The 12,090-nt window shown below is 55.2% G+C and overlaps 1 protein-coding gene across 1 annotated transcript in view; it reads left to right on the forward strand.

The window, feature by feature from the left end:
• The window catches only part of LOC102368406 (zinc finger and SCAN domain-containing protein 29-like), an 8,868-nt gene extending 395 nt beyond the window's left edge, over positions 1-8,473 (forward strand). The window contains exons 2-5 of the mRNA XM_006036784.3: positions 5,467-6,163; positions 6,292-6,490; positions 6,841-6,972; positions 7,089-8,473. Of these exons, the coding sequence (XP_006036846.1) occupies positions 5,570-6,163; positions 6,292-6,490; positions 6,841-6,972; positions 7,089-7,639 (1,476 nt within the window). The 5' untranslated portion in view covers positions 5,467-5,569 and the 3' untranslated portion in view covers positions 7,640-8,473. The remainder of the gene's footprint in view (positions 1-5,466; positions 6,164-6,291; positions 6,491-6,840; positions 6,973-7,088) is intronic.
• The last annotated feature ends 3,617 nt before the right edge of the window (positions 8,474-12,090 follow it).

A 12,090-nucleotide genomic window follows, 5' to 3' on the forward strand; every position in this document is an offset into this window, starting at 1 on the left:
ACCACAGGGCTGGGTCTTCCCCAAAGCAGGCGTGCGGGACCCCGCCGAGTGCAGGGACCCTTTGTCCCCGGCTCTGCCCCTCCCCTCCCGGTCCCTCTTCCAGCGCCGACTCTGGTGACTGTTTCCGTCGTGGGTTCCCTGCCCTGGACCCGTCCCCCACCTCTGCCGCCGTCCCTCGCCCCCTTCCCCTTCCCTGCCCTCAGCAGAGCTGGCACTTCAGAGTTGATGCTTCCCCAGTCTTGCTGCTGCGGGCTCGGCCTCTGCCCGCCGGCCTGGACACGGCCCGTCTCAGTGGGTGACCGTCAGGGTTGGCCTTGGCCGTCCCCCTTCTCGCTCAGCCCGTTGGCGGGAGCCGGGTGTGTAGCCTAGGTGAGGCCGTGGCAGCGCCCTGCAGACGTGCCCTCGCCCAGGGGTTGGCCCCTCACTTTACGAGCAGCTCCCACAGCCTGCGAGCGCAGCCAGTGGATGCGGTAGGTGGTTAAAGAGCCCCGTCGCAGCAGATCTCAGGCTCCTGCGGTCGCACCCATCGCCTTCGTTTATCTCCTCCCAAGCCCTCTGCACTGCCTGTCTGTCGGATGCACCGGAGCTGTATTTCCTCCACTTGCAAAGCCCGCGGCTTGTGGAGCAGCGACCTTTCTGTGATGGGTCCGAGCCTGCGAGAGCTGCTGTTACTGCTTTATACCGTGTTGCAGCAGGGGAGGGTTAGGTTTGATCTTGGGGGTGGGGGGGGACTCGAGGAGGGTAGGAAAGCACCAGGGTAGAGAGGTGGTGGGGTCTTGAGGACCCAGGTAGACAAAGCCTTGGCTGGGAAGATGGAGCTGGGGATGATCCTGCTTGGAGCAGAGGGTTGGACGAGACGTGACCTCCCGAGGTCCCTTCCAACCCTTGTTCTCCATGACTGCGATGCGCAATCCCCAGTTCACACCTGGCTCGTGGAACTGGGGCTTGTAACGTTCGATCCCATCCCCGAGTGGCAGTGACGTGACATGAATCATGTGCCCAAGCAAAGTGTGCATTCATTTACAACAACACCTGGGCACGTGGTGCAAAGACCAGCGTGCCCGGGTCTCACTCACATTGCTCCTGTGTGGTTGATCCCCTGGGGATCGATCTCGATGTGATGCTGCCCCTTGGTCATTGAAAAGCAGGTGTCTTGGCAGGTCTAATGAGTCAATTGGAGACCCAGTTTGCGTGGGCACAGGTCCTGATCCAATCATTTGTGTCTGTTTTTTGTGGGTCCGGTATCAGCAATAGGTTCCCGGGGAGGAGATGGGCCCCACCAGGTCCCTGCCCAAAAAGGCACCAATGAGACAAAGCAACTCAACTCGCCTAGGAGGGTTGTTACAGCATCTATGGTGCCCCAATGTCACTGCGGCCTCAGGGCTGATTTGACTTGATCAAGAATCAGTAGAGTTCCTTTCTTGAAGCGGGGCGACAGGGTAGACGTGCGGGGATCAGGCCTCTGTGAGAGTCAGTACGTAGGGTACCATGCTGTCTGATGGTTGGTTAACTTCATTTAGGACCAGCTTCCCCCAGGCTTACAATTTCTTCTCCCTCTTGGTTCCTACCTCATTCATGATTTGCTTTATTTCTGGGGTCCAGTGCCATTATCTCCACCTCTTGAGGTCCCGGTGATGACAGCCTGTATCCAAGCTTGGGTTAGATGCCATTTAAAGCTAGACAAATGATATTCCCAGGCTTTGCAGGAGAGTCCAGTGGTTTCTTTGCAGGGAGTGGATACACTCATCGCTCTGGTCCAAATCCTGGCTGCGTTAGAGAAAAGCGAAGGGCTTCCCCCCTAAGCTGCAGCTCAGAGATGGTTTGTTCTCCCTTACGGGCGGGCTAAGTTTTCTCCATCAGAAAATGCTAACATGGGTGCAGAAGTGGTTTTAACTTGTTCACAGTTCATGTGTCCTCCTCTGTTTGTTGCCATTTCAGAGACTTTTCAGGAGGCCACACGCGGGTTGGGGGGAAAGGATCTGGACAGGTTGGATCAGTGGGCAGAACGAAATTGGATGCAATTCGACAAAGATAAATGTAAGGTACTCCACCTCAGGAGGAGGAATCCTCTGTACACCTATAGGTTGGGGGATGACCTCAGTGGCTGAGAGGTATCTTGGAGTCATAGTTGACTCCAAGATGAACACGAGCCGGCAGTGTAACGAGGCCATCAACAAAGCCAGTCGCATCTTGTTGTACATTAGCAAGTGCATGACCAACAGATCGAGGGTGGTGATTCTCCCTCTCTATGCAGCGCTGGTCAGGCCGCAGCTGGAGTACTGTGTCCAGTTTTGGGCGCCGCACTTCAAGGGGGACGTGGAGGATCTGGAGAGGGTTCAGAGGAGGCCACTCACATGATTAGTGGCCTCCGTGCGAGACCCTACGAGGGGAGGTTGAGGGATCTGGATCTCTTCAGCCTTTACAAAAGACAGCTGAGGGGTGACCTTGCAGCTGCCTACAGGTTTATCAGGGGAGGACAACAGAGAGTTGGGGATGCGCTGTTTACCAGAGCGGCCCAGGGAGTAACTAGGAATAGTGGGTGCAAACTAGTGGAGAGTAGATTCAGGTTGGACATCAGGAAGAAATTTTTCACAGTAAGGGTGGCCAGAGTCTGGAACGGGCTGCCAAGAGAGGTGGTGCTCTCACCTAACTGGGAGGTCTTCCAGAGAAGGCTAGATAGGCACCTGGCTGGGGTCATCTGACCTCGGTCTTCTTTCCTGCCAGGGGCAGGGGGTTGGACACAGTGATCCTTTGTGGTCCCTTCCAACTCTACAATCTGTGAATCTATTAATCATTTTTAATACCATCTTGAGAAAGTATTTAATAACATCTTGAGAAAATCTAGTCAATGACCAAAAAAAAAAAGATCAAAGCCTGGTGAAGTCTGCAGGCCAGGGCAGTGTCACCGTAGTCCTCCAGCTGTGTTAAACTGGTCTGTGCAGGTGGACACTGAGGTCATTGATTGCTGATTGAGCTGAGCTGTTGCTAGGTTGACATTAAACCAGTGGTTTTCAACCTTTTCTTCATCTACAGACCCCTTTGGAAATGCCAAATGGAGGGGCAGACCCCTTTTGAATGGTAAGTATGGGTATTCACATACCTTTAACTGGTCCTAGTAATCTTTCATGGACCCCCTTAGATGCAGTCTGTGGTCCCCCAGGGGTCTGCAGACCACTGAAAACCACTGCTTTAAACCCAGCCCAGCCCAAATATTTTTATGCTTTCTGCAGCACCTCCAAGTCATCTTTTTTTCTCTTTTTTCCTTGGTTTGGGGATGATCATGGATGTAGACTGCATAAAGGGCTGGGGACAGGCTGGGGAGTGACTGGCTAAGCAGCAGCTCTGCAGAAAAGGACTTGAGAGTGACAGTGGACAATAAGATGGATATGAGCTAACAGCGTGCCTTGTTGCCAAGAAGGCTGTGGATGAGAAATTGGCTTTTGATACCGTCTCCCACAATATTTGCACAGGCAAGCTACAGAAGTATGGGCTGGATGAATGGACTAGAAGGTGGATAGAAAACTGGCTGGATTGTCTGGCTCAGAGGATAGTGATCAGTGGCTCAATGTCTAATGAGCAGCTGGTATCAAGTGGAGTGTCCCAGGGGTTGATCCTAGGGCCAGGTCTGCTCAATATCTTTATCGGTGACCTGGAAGGTGGCACAGAGTGCACCCTCAGCAAGTTTGCAGAGGACACCAAGCTGGGGGGAGTAGTACATATGCTGGAGGGTAGGGCTAGGATTCAGTGAGACCTGAAGAAATTGGAGAATTGGGCTAAAAGAAATCTCATGAGGTTCAACAACAACAAGTGCAGAGTCCTGCACTTTTTTTTCCGGATGGAAAAATTGCATGCACCAGTACAGGCTGGGGCTTACCTGGCTGGGAAGCAGCTCTGCAGAAAAGGGTCTGGGGGTTACGGTGGACAAGAAGCTGAATAGGAGCCAACAGTGTGCCCTTGTTACCAAGAAGGCTAACAGCATCCTGGGCTGCATGGGTAGGAGCATTGCCAGCAGATGGAGGGAAGTGATTCTTCCCTTTATTCAGCACTGGTGATGCCACATCTACAGTCCTGTGTCCAGTTTTGGGCCCCCCACTACAGAAAGGATGTGGACAAGTTGGAGAGAGTCCAGTGGAGGGCAACAAAAATGGCTTGGGGGCTGGGAGACATGACTTATGAGGAGAGGCTGAGGGAACTGGGCTGACTTAGTCTGGAGAAGAGAAGACTGAGAGGGGACCCAACAGCAGCCTTCAACTCTGCAGGAGAGTTGCAAAGAGGATGGAGCTGGACTGTTCTCAGTGGGAGCATACGACAGAACTCCAGTTGCAGCAAGGGAAGTTTCGGTTGGATATTAGGAAAAGCTTTCTCCCAAGGAGGGTAGTAAAACATTGGAACAGAGAGGTGGTGCAGTCTCCATCCTTGGAGGTTTTTAAGACCCAACTAGACAAAGCCCTGGCTGGGATGATGTAGTTGGGGCTGGTCCTGTTTTGAGCAGGTGGTTGGACGAGATGTGACCTCCTGAGGTCCCTTCCAGCCCTCGTTGTCTCTGCTTCTATGCTATGATTGCCACAGGCTGCTTGCTCTCGTGGCTGCATCACAGGTGCATGACAAATTGCAGGACACTTGTGATGACCCTGTGATACTCAAGTAAAGAGGTGCTGCTTTCCCTTGTATGTAAAGGGAGATGTCAAATAGAAACATGGGTGAAGGGGAATGGCGAGAAGGGCATTTGAAAGGTTCAGGGGGGCCCTGCCTGGAGAGGTCTAGGCTTGAGATTAAAGAGGCCACACCTCTGTTGACAAGCATGTTAAAAGGCTGCCTCTTGCCTCTAGTGTGACAATAAGAGACCCCCATGTGCCTAAAAAAATAGGTGCACCTGGGCTGGGGGGCACAGGGAAGCTGGTCTCCATATAGGGTCAGGCCCGCTGGCATCTGGAGGACCAGGATGGGTGATGTGCCTGCTACCAGTGTGATGGGGGCAGCAATGACCTTTGCTTGGTTTTGTAGCACAGGGGCTGAGCCTGGGGGAGGGGATGGAGGCAGCAGGCCTGTTGGTGCAGGAAGCTTTGTGGGCCATGTGGGGACTGAAGGAAGGCAGCTCTGAGATCGTGCTGGTGGTGGGGCCAAACATTGGGAGAGCCCCATTGGGGAGATGGGCTGGGGGTCATGTCTGGTCCCTGCAGGATCTGGCAGTGTGGGGGACTGTGGAGGAGGTGGGGCCAGGGACCTGATGGTCTGTGGTATTGCAGAGGTACAGGGTCCTTCTTGGAGACTATAGTGGTGACAGCCCTTTGCATGGTCCTCTGGGAGACAGTGCCCTAATGGCACCACATGTCGGGGTGGGCAGGGACATCCATGTGGCCCCTCTGGGTGAGTGAGGGTCAGGGTGTCTCAGAGCTGGGGGAGGTAGGTCTTGGCCTTGGCTCTCTCCATCACAAAACTAAATGTACATTGTCTTCTTACCCACAGACCACCCAGGGGGCAGGCTGCTGCCAGCGCACCCAGTGCACAAGCCGTTGGGGAGCGAGAGAACAGGCCCCAAGCTGGGGTGAAGCCTCCCCCAGTGGATAAAATGGCTTCTGAGCTGGGCTCGACACCAGCCCTGGGATTCCCGTTCCAGGCACTGGTGCAGCCCCTGGTTAAAAAGGAGGAGCAGGACCCAGCAGGCCCCATGGTGACAGACAAAGTCCCTTGTTTCATCCCAGCCAGGAACAGCGAGGAGTCCCTGACACCGGTGCCTCCACTTCAGGTGAAACAGGAGCCACAGGAGGAGCCGGTCCAGCGTTGGGAGGTGCTCCAGGCCCCGCTGTTCCCTGCTGAAGCTGCACCAGCCCTGCTGACCCCGCAGCAGCTGGAGGTGGCTCCCAGAGACGATGCCCCAACGCTGGAGACACGGCGCCGGTGCTTCCGAGGCTTCCGCTCCCAGGAGGCTATGAGCCCACGGGAGTTTTGTGGCCACCTGCGGGAGCTCTGCCAGCGCTGGCTGGAGCCCCAGCGCCGCAGCAAGGAGCAGATCCTGGAGCTGGTGGTGCTGGAGCAGTTTCTGGCTGTCCTACCCCAGGAGATGCAGAGCTGGGTGTGGGGGCGCGGCGTGGAGACCTGTGCGGAGGCCGTGGCCCTAGTTGAGGGGTTTCAGCTGGGGCAGGCAGAGAAGGAGAAGCTGCAGGTGAGAATGTTTCATCCCAATCACCGATGCTGCCAGCCCCGTCTCCGTGTGGGTCTGGGGGATGTTCCCTTCCTCCCCCATCTCTCCCGGTTCCTGGCTCCCCGGTGACACGTTTCGCTCCTCCCCAGGTCACGGTGCACGTGAAGCTGGAGGAGGTGGCCTCAGACAATATGATGCCTGCTGGGGCATTGTGGGAACCTCTTGACTCCTGGCTGCAGCGGTCAGAGCCCCAGCCTGTGCCGGAGGCAGGATGGGGTGAAAGCCTGGGGCCCCAGAGTGAGCTGCCTCCTGTCCCCAAAGAGGAACCCCCACCCCGCGAGGAGTCAGGTAACATGCCCCCTGCAGCAAGGGTCTCAAATCTTTGGCACTGCCCCTCAGGGGCAGGGCCAGGACTGAAGGCCTCTTGTGCGGTCTCATTGCCCAGCAGAAAGATCCTTTTCCTTGGTTGCTTTATCCTGGGCCTTGCAGGGTCAGTATTGGCAATCAAGTCCTAGTACCCCCTCTTGTGCTCTCTGGGTGCTCTTTTTTCCCCCCAAGCACATGCTCGTGGGTCGCCCTACCATAGTGACTTCATTCCAAGATGAGGTTTCTTTGTCCCATCCTGTTCTGCATGGGAGGGGAGGGAAATAAAACCTCATCCTTGAATTGAGTATCACATGCAAATTCAATACCTGCAGTCAGAGGCGGCGGGACCTTGCGAACAAGCAACAAGGATCCACTCAGCGAAGCAGGTGGTGGCCTGGAGATATCCAGCAGCGTGGCATGTGGCGAGGCACCCAGCATGCAGCAGCAAGATACTTGGCAGCCAGGCAAGTGGTGGCAGGGGAGCAGGCAGCACAGCTAGTGGTGGTGGAAAGGGGTGGGCGTATGGGGGTGTGGGCACAGGGCTTGATCACTACTTACTGGCCCACATTTGCTAATATAGGAGCCTACAGTAAGATCTACGGGGCTGGCAGTGGCGGGGAAGCCCTCGGTATCGTCTTGGCGGATCATGTCCAAAAAAGAGAACGGAGCGGTGTACGGGGGAAGATGCTGAAGGGAATGAGGCGCAGCTATGACAGGAACTTTAAGATGATGGTCATCAATTACGCCGAGAAAACAAACAACTGCGAGGCGGGGAGGATCTACAGCGTGACCGAAGCCAACGTGCGTCGATGGAGGCAGCTAAAAGGCAAACTCAAGACAGCCAAGTCCACGCGGCGGTCGTTCAGTGGTCCGAAGAAGGGCCGCTTTCCCGAAATCGAGAAGCAGGTGCTGAACTATGTTCAGAGGCAGAGGAGCGAGGGCGTGCGCGTCACCTGTGAAATGCTGAGGCTCCAGGCATTAGAAATAGCAAAGGAATTAAATATCCCACAGCACGATTTCAAGGCGAGCAACGGGTGGTGCATCCGCATGATGCGACGCAGCGGCTTAGCCCTGCGACAGAGAACACCACTGGCCCAGCAACTACCGTCAGGCTGCAGCGAGAAACTTTAACTCCAGTGGTACAGTTTTGGGCTGTATAAGACTCATAATTACTGATTGGGCCCAATGGTTGGTGCTGATGAGACTCCGGTCTATTTTGATACACAGCGGATCATCACCGTCAATGAGAGAGGCGCAAACTCCCTCGTTTTGAGATGCATAGGAAACATGAAGTCACAAATGACAGTGATGTCAGTGGCATTAATGGATGGCAGATAATTGCCACCCTGTAATTTTGTATTCTATTTTTTTTGAAAGGGGAAAAACTCTGCCCGACGGCCTGCCAAACTGGGGGTACTTCCCCAGGGAGACTGGAGGGACTTTGGCCTCACTGGGTTTAAACCCATCGTCAAATGTCTTTCTTGACTAGGAGCTGAAGCATTGGGCATCATCTATTTACTGCTGCCCCTTCAGCCCATCATTTTCTCACTGTTGCAGTTAGTTATATATTTTTCCCCCAGTATTTATGTCCAAAACAATATTGAGGTTTTCCATCCTTGCCCCGTTTTAAGGAGCATCTTGTTACAAAAATGTTGCAATGGGGGGTCAGATTCCCACCCCTGGGGCTCAGACAGCTGGGAGAAGGGCCCTACAGCTGCTCCCCTTGCTGCTTGGGACAGAGGTGTAACAGCTGGGACTTCTTGCAGGGTCCTATTCTTGCAGGGGAGGGGGCTCTGGATGCTATCCCCAACTGGAAGGAGGGAAATAAAAGGGTAAGAACTTCTTCTCTGCTGAAAATGCAATTAAAAAGGACCTCATTTTTAGATGCTGGCCTCAGTACAATTTGAGAGAGTCTCCTCTGCACCTTTTCCATTTGTCATGGATCCTCCTGTCTCAGGGATAATTTACCAGGTGGGAATGATCCCTCCCAGCCCATGGGGCCTGTGGCAAGAGTGAGAGCCCTATATTGGTGGGCACAAGGGGAAGTGGCCCCTACATGACCTAAACTGGGGGTGCACGGACTGTCCCTGTGCACAGGCTGTCCGACAGGCCTGAGCCTGTCCCCCCCCACCCCCGGACCCCTGCCTTCCTGTTCTAAATGCATCCCTTGCTGGGTATGGTTTGGGGTGGGGGCATTGGTGTCCAGTCAGGGCTGTCCTTTCCCATCCCAGCTGGGGTTGTGCTGCTCTAGGGCATGTTGCTGTGGCCTGCCCAGCTCCATCTGACTCAGTTCCACTGGGCGCCTAGGTCAGGGCCAGGCTTCCCTTTGCTCAGCAGCCTGTCGGGTACCAGGAGTGTGAACCAGGGGGAGATATGAAGACAGGATGCAGTGCAGCCTCTGCAAGTTTACAGAAGACGCCAAGCTGGGGGGAATAGCAGATACGCTGGAGGGTTGGGCTAGGATTCAGAGAGATCTTGACACATTGAAGGACTGAGCCAAAAGAAATGAGGTTCAACAAGGACAAGTGCAAAGTCCTGCACTTAGGATGAGACAATCCCATGCACTGGTATAGGGGCTTGAGTTGTACCAAGGCAGATTGAGGGGGAATATGTGGAGGGGGGGTCAGCCCTGGAGAGCAGGTGCTGGGAGGGGCTGGGAGTCTCTACGTCAGGGTCTCTCTGGACAGCTTGGACATGCAGTTGGCTGAGCTGATTGTGACACGGCTGATGCTGCCTCAAGCGGGCTACACGTGTTGGGGTCCGGAGGTCCCTTCCAACCTGACTTCTCTGTGACACTGCCCTGGATCACACCTTTGTCCCCAGATGCCCCGTCAGTACCCTCAAGGGCACTGCCTGCCGGGGCTCTCCAAGCCCTAATGGGCTGCACTGCATCCTGGCTTGGTTTGGGGCACCCAGCTGTTTTGCATCTGTATCTGCATCAGGAACTAGTGTGGGCTGTGACCTCACCTCTGACACCCGGGTCTGGACTGTGGGCTCCTGAGTGACCACCCTCTGCTCCTTCAGCCTCCCCAGAGGGAAGTGGAAACAGCATGAAACTACCGGGCATCACTCAGAGGATGCTTGAATCAGCTCAGCCTTTAAGGGCTGTACACGGTCCCCGGATTACCTGCTGCATGGCTGCTCCCCGACAGTCCCAGGCTGTGCCCCACACCGACCCCTTGTGAAAGCAGCCAAAAGCAGGTGGAGGAGCAGGACCTGGGCAGTGGAGCTCTGTGGGTCTGGTCAGCGGCTCCATCTCCCTTTTTCCTAAAGTAGGAAGAATAAAAGTCTTTTCAACCAGGCAGGTATTGCAGCTCCATGGGCTTCATGGTCAAACTCTCCTCTCTGGGCAAAACTATATCTCCCAGGATGAACCACTACCAGGGATTAGTGTCCCATGCTCCATTCTGCAAGGTGGGAGAAAGTGGTTCCTCATGGGAGATGTAGTCTGGTTGAGGGGATGGGGCAACGGGATTTGACACGCTGGAGCACAGGAATGATCTGCATTGAAATGTGTCTGCTCTCAATACCGGACCCAGATTTCTAGGGAAGATTGTATAAGACCTGAATAAGATGCCTGGGTCTTGGCTGTCCATCCCCTGAGAGGTTCAGTGGACATGAGGCAGGTAACAAGACTGTGGAGAGGACGCATCCACCTACCAGGTGAGAGACCTGGTCCCCAAGGACAGAAACCCAAGAGCTGTGGAGCTTGACTGCACCAGTTTCTCTGCTGTCCTGACTTCCTCCTGGTTTCACAAGTAAACTGGGGCACAACGTGACTTTATTTCCAGCATCATTGCTGCTGGAAACTGGGTTCACATCCTCCCCCCACCCAGGAAATCAGAGCATGTCCTGCTGGTGCCCGTGACAAGCACCATTCCTCCATGACAAGGAGTGAGGCACGTGGGACAAAAGACCCTTGGAAAAGCCAGAAGGGCCACATCCCTCCCCAAGCCCTGCCCCACTCAGCACTGATGGGCTGAGAGGACTGTGAACCCCAAAGACCTATGAGCACGCAGGGCTGGGGGATTGCCACTGAGCCCATTAATGGTTCAAAGGGGAATGCGCTGAGGAAGGAGCTGGTTCCACTGCTCCCAGCTGCAATGCCCCAGCTCCAGGCCTGGGCAGGAAAAACCCTATGCAAACTGCTGTTCCACTTCAGACCCCGATGCCAAGGTGGCTCCAGCTGGGTCTGATCTGCCTCTATCACACATGGCTTCCAGCAGCTCCCTCTACATGGAAAGTCCATGTTGCCTTTCCCAACCAGAGCTGACTTCAGCTCAGGTCCTGGCGACTTGCTGCCCTTGCTTACACTGGACTACATCCATTGTGGTTTGCACTACATGAGGTAGGGTTTTGGGGGCATGTCACATCTGGGGCATTTTCAGTTGAAATCCAGGTGAGGGGAAAGTTTAGGGGTCAGAAGTGCCTCATGGGTGGGTGGGACCAGAACTAGGGAGACTCGTGTCCCCCAGGCTCCTTGCGCTGTGGTTTCACTGGTCCATCACACATGTCCACAAGCGCTGCGTAAGGAACTGGGGAGTCTAATACGTTTGTATCCTGGGGGGTTTCCTGGCTTGTTCTTCACTGCACCCGTGAGCAGGGAGATCTTGAACAATGACGAGCACCCAGGAAATGCCTTTTCATTGCCCGGGTGTCTGGTAGGGGCTCAGGCTGGGGTTGGGTGAATTTTTTTTTCCAGCAGGAACCCCTAGATAATTGCTCCTTTGGTTTGTAGGGCAGGCTGACCTCTCTCAGCCTGCCCTACAAACCGGAGTCAACAGGCCCAGGGCCCTCTCAGCATCCGTATTGGGTGAGCCCATAACCAAGTAGATGGCCTGCTTCTTATTGCGGGCATCCGCCCTGTCTTAGTGCTGTACGCTTCGGCTCAACCTCACACACCCCTCACCTCCCTGCCCAAACACTGGTTAAGGGCTTTAGTCAGTCCATTCTCGCAGTTCCCTGTGGCCTTTCAGCTGCTCTGTCAGGGACCGGGGGCCTTGTAGCAGCCCCAACAGTGTCCTGGGGACTTGCAGCTGCCCCAAAACTGTCCTTGGGCCTTGCAGCTGCCCTGACAGCATCTTGGGGTCCTGTAGCAGCCCTGACAGCATCCTGGGGGCTTGTAGCAGTCCTGATGGCATCCTGGGAGCTTATAGCTGCTCCAACATCATCCTAGGTGCTCGTAGCAGCCCCAACAGCATCCTGGGGGCTTGCAGCTGTCCCGACAGCATCCTGGGGGCTTGTAGCAGACCTGACAGCGTCCTGGGGGCTTGCAACAGCTGCGACAGGGCCCTCCAGGGTTGCAGCAGCCTCGATAATGTCCTGAGTCCTGGCAGCTGCTCCATCAGGGTCCTTCAGCCTTGCAGCTTCCCCCACAGAGTGCTGGGGTCTATCAGTAGCCCCCACACCATCCTGCCCTTCACAGGCCCCACAGTACTACCCCTTGCACGGGGCTTTCAGCAGCTTCCCAACAGCTGCCCCCAACCCGGCCGTATGAATGAGCAACAACGTCCCGTACCAGAGCCCTGTTGCCTAAGGTCACTGTACATCCGGGTTTTCCCAGACATGTCCTGTTTTCACGT

This window comes from Alligator sinensis, unplaced genomic scaffold (assembly GCF_000455745.1).
Source record: "Alligator sinensis unplaced genomic scaffold, ASM45574v1 scaffold891_1, whole genome shotgun sequence".
Taxonomy (NCBI): Eukaryota; Metazoa; Chordata; order Crocodylia; family Alligatoridae; genus Alligator; species Alligator sinensis.